The sequence below is a fragment of the Populus alba genome, chromosome 5 (assembly GCF_005239225.2).
Source record: "Populus alba chromosome 5, ASM523922v2, whole genome shotgun sequence".
Lineage (NCBI taxonomy): Eukaryota > Viridiplantae > Streptophyta > Magnoliopsida > Malpighiales > Salicaceae > Populus > Populus alba.
This window is the reverse complement of record NC_133288.1, coordinates 10,884,937-10,888,541: the sequence shown is the minus strand read 5'-3', so window position 1 is coordinate 10,888,541 and position 3,605 is coordinate 10,884,937. Positions and strand designations below refer to the sequence as shown.

The window sequence follows — 3,605 nt, the reverse complement described above, 5'->3', positions numbered from 1 at the left end:
TTCATACATCAACCTTCAAAACAAGGAGCAGAAACTTATCAGAGGTAGAATTTCTAACAGTAGCTTTCACTGAGACAATGCTCTGCTAGATTCTTTCCTCCTTTTCTTAAGCAATTGTATTACTTATGAAATCACACTTTTTTTTTTTTTTTAATTTGATGGAAGTTGCAAGCAGAAGATAACAGGGGAAAAAAGAATAAAGGAAAGGAATCTGTAAAAACTCAACAGCATTACCACAAATCAATTTTTTTTTTTTTTTCATGTGATTGAACTGCAATAACAAATGAAGTGGGTGTTCCACAAGCCCTATGCGTCCAAGAACACTGGCACTAACACTGGTGAATTTGCAATTTCATTTTTTCAGCTCTCAGTTTCTAAGGAAAAACTTATAAAACCCAAATCCGCCACCAGATATTGAAAGGCAACAAATTACATTTAGACACGAACAAGCAAGCAGTCAAACCCTTTTGTTTCCTTTAATTCTGTACACCGTTAACCCTGCTCTGAGCTGGGAAGCTTGGAGCTGCCGGCAGTGAGCTTGGTATGGCGATAGGAGCACTGCTAGCGCATCCTTTCCAGGCCACTGGAGGTGAGTTTTCAGACACTCTCCACATCTTCACAGATTTATCTAGACTACCACTATACAAAATCCATGGCCTCCCGCTGGATGCGGACTCGTCATCTCTCTCCGCTGCCAAGCACTTAACAGGTCCATTGTGGCCTGTTAACAATGACACGCACGTGTGATCAATTCCCATTCTCCTCCACACACATATCCCCATATCAGCTGAGCCACTAAGCACAAGGTTCCCCGCTGTAATCAAGCACAGAACGGCCAATTTATGACCTCTTAAAACACCACCGTGAGATAAATGGTTTTCACGGCCCCAGAAGTTAACAAGCCCATCCGATGAGCCACAATAGACAACTGTGGTATCAGGATTAACTGCCACCGCTGTAACGGCACATTCTTGTTTCAACAACGTTTGTGAAAAGAAATGTTTGGTTCCTTTCCCTTGTAATTCTCTCCTCCAGACCTTGACAGTTCCATCTGCTGATCCTGTGAAGACTAGACCATCGTATCCGGCTACGATTGAATTAACAGCATCATCATGAGCAATGACTGATTCAATGCATCTGGAATTGGAAATTCTCCAAACTTTGAAGGTCTTGTCCCATGATGATGAATAAAGAAATGTCTTATCTTCGCTCAAGCTAAGACATGAAATTGCGTCATAGTGTCTGAACCATACAGAATTCTTACGACGTCTAACTTCAAAATAATTACTTGTTTTCATCGAGTTCTTGATGCAATCCTTCATGGTTGGTAAGGTGCCTACACGTTTATGAACACTTGGATCCTTGGAAGATACCTTCCATACCCTTATTTTACCATCTTGATGGCCTGTAAATATTCTTTCACCAGAAATCACAATTGCCTTAACCAATCCACTATTCGATTTAAAACCCGCAAACTCCTTCTGATTCCTCCAAACCCTTATATTCTTGCTATCAGAACCTGTATACAGAAGATCACCAGATGTAGCCAAGGAATAAATATGACCTTCTTCACGTACTAGGGATCCCATTAGCACATTAGGAGTGGAATTATCATCATTGTCTTCAAAAGGAACGCTGACGTTCGTCTGAGAGGACCACGGAGACTTGTCCATTGGAGAGGAAGAAGAACGATCATTATAAGGCGAGCTCGAGTTGGAATTAGTTAAGAACTGATCTTGTCTATTTCTTGTATTGTAAATGTCATCGTCCTCTTCAAGAAGGTTTGGGTTCTTGATTCTGCTAAATTTATGCACGCTATTGTCTTCAGAGAAGATGCGCGCTCCTCTTGATGAGCTCGCTCTTCTTGAACCTTTCTTTAGCATTAAAGAGTTTGTGTTTCGATTAGCTGTAAATAAGGTGAAAGAAGAACAACTATAGAAAAATAAGAAGATGCCTTTGTATGATATTCACAAACAGAGAATAAAGAGGGTAGCCAGGTATGAAGAAATCCGAGAGCAAAGAGTAAACCAAAAGGCCTAAAGAGGAGAGGATTATGAGCTTATTCCTGACTGTCAATGAAACGGAAACTAGTGGCAGGCCCATTTTCTTTTTTTTGCTAGCAGATTGACATCTTTTTTGCAGCTACTCGGTTAAAATTACAGCTTATCTCATTAGGTTATTATATTCCAGCCATGCTTGCCATGCAGACTATTTTTGTTTTTGGAAATTATAGTCAACAGGGTAGCTAGCTTAGGACACGAATTAGACCACCAGGCTGTGTTAAACTTAAAAAGGATAATGGATTTATGATTTCATGTTATTATCAGGTTCTTCAACGGGAAAAAAGGGATGATTGGTGGAGTTAAAACAAGGGTGCTTCTAAAAGGAACAACAGGTGACAGATTCTGGGTGAAATAAGAGGCAGAACCAACTTTGACTTGGTCAATCGACAAAATTAAGTAGATTTTTGATGTTTTTCAAAATTTAACTATATCCTAAACTTTTTTATATATATATTTTTGATGTTTTTGTATAATGTATTCTAGTTTTAAGCAGGAAGAGAAAAAACAAGACAGAAATCAAAGGGAAAAAATAAAGTGAGAGTAAAAAGAGAAAAAAAATTAGAGTTAGAATATCCCAGTCTCTTTTCATCATGTCCACATCCTATATATATTATGATTTTTTTTCTTTCCAAAATCAATCCAAACACCCTCGAATTAGATGTGCCCTATTTTCCTGGTATAAATTCATCTCTCCTTCACCTAGCAACAACAAGAAAAAGACTGCACATAATCTGCTCCTTCACTCTCTTACACAACCCAATAACTCAAGCATAATTAACCACACATGATCCATTGTTAAGCATTCATCTCTCTCTTCTAGCCATACAATACCTCTCTATCACCATGACTAACTAACCACATTATACATCCACACCCTCTAGCTGACTAACACATAACCACCACAACACAATTAATAGCACTACATAACTAAATGCTAACTCTGTTGATATAAAAATCAAGAAATGCACGGTTAAATTAACCCTTTTTAAGAAATCCAAATTCAAGTTTATAGAAATTATAGAAATTGTACCCTAACCTAATACCTATGAAGAGACACAAACCAGTAGTATAGAAGAAGCCATGAGCTTGGTTAATTTTTTGGTAAGTCAAAGTAGTTCAATGAAGAACCAAATTAAGAGAATTTCCTCTCCCACATATAATAGATTATTTTGAAATGAAAGTCTGTAAAAGAAAATTATTATAAGTTCAACAACTTTATTTATACTAGGTTAAACACCTTAAACAAGGATGTAGAAATAATAAAATTTAAAAAAAAATAGAAAAAAAATCCCAAATCAACTAGAATACTAATACAATTCTCGCATAATAGCTTTTAAACCTTATTGAAAAGCCCTTGCGATATCCAATAGTTATAAAATTTAATTGTATATATATAAAAAAAAATCTAAAATCTTCTAGTAAAATTTTATCTTGATCCAAAGATCAGATAAAAAATATTCTTGATAATGTAAAGTTATGCATTACAAAAAATAAGCCCATAAAGCAAATAGATCATGCCCTAGATTAAATTAATTAAGGTAT

The 3,605-nt window shown here is 36.4% G+C and overlaps 1 protein-coding gene across 1 annotated transcript; it reads right to left on the bottom strand.

The window, feature by feature from the left end:
- Positions 1-227: 227 nt before the first annotated feature.
- Positions 228-2,296, bottom strand: LOC118048243 (protein JINGUBANG). The gene has a single exon (XM_035057846.2). It carries the CDS (start codon positions 1,881-1,883, stop codon positions 477-479), a length of 1,407 nt encoding a protein of 468 aa, XP_034913737.1. The 5' UTR covers positions 1,884-2,296; the 3' UTR covers positions 228-476.
- Between the last annotated feature and the right edge of the window lie 1,309 nt (positions 2,297-3,605).

What these genes read in the sequence shown, in the direction of transcription:
- LOC118048243 (XM_035057846.2), bottom strand. Translation starts at nt 1,883, where the DNA reads ATGCTAAAGAAAGGTTCAAGAAGAGCGAGCTCATCAAGAGGAGCGCGC.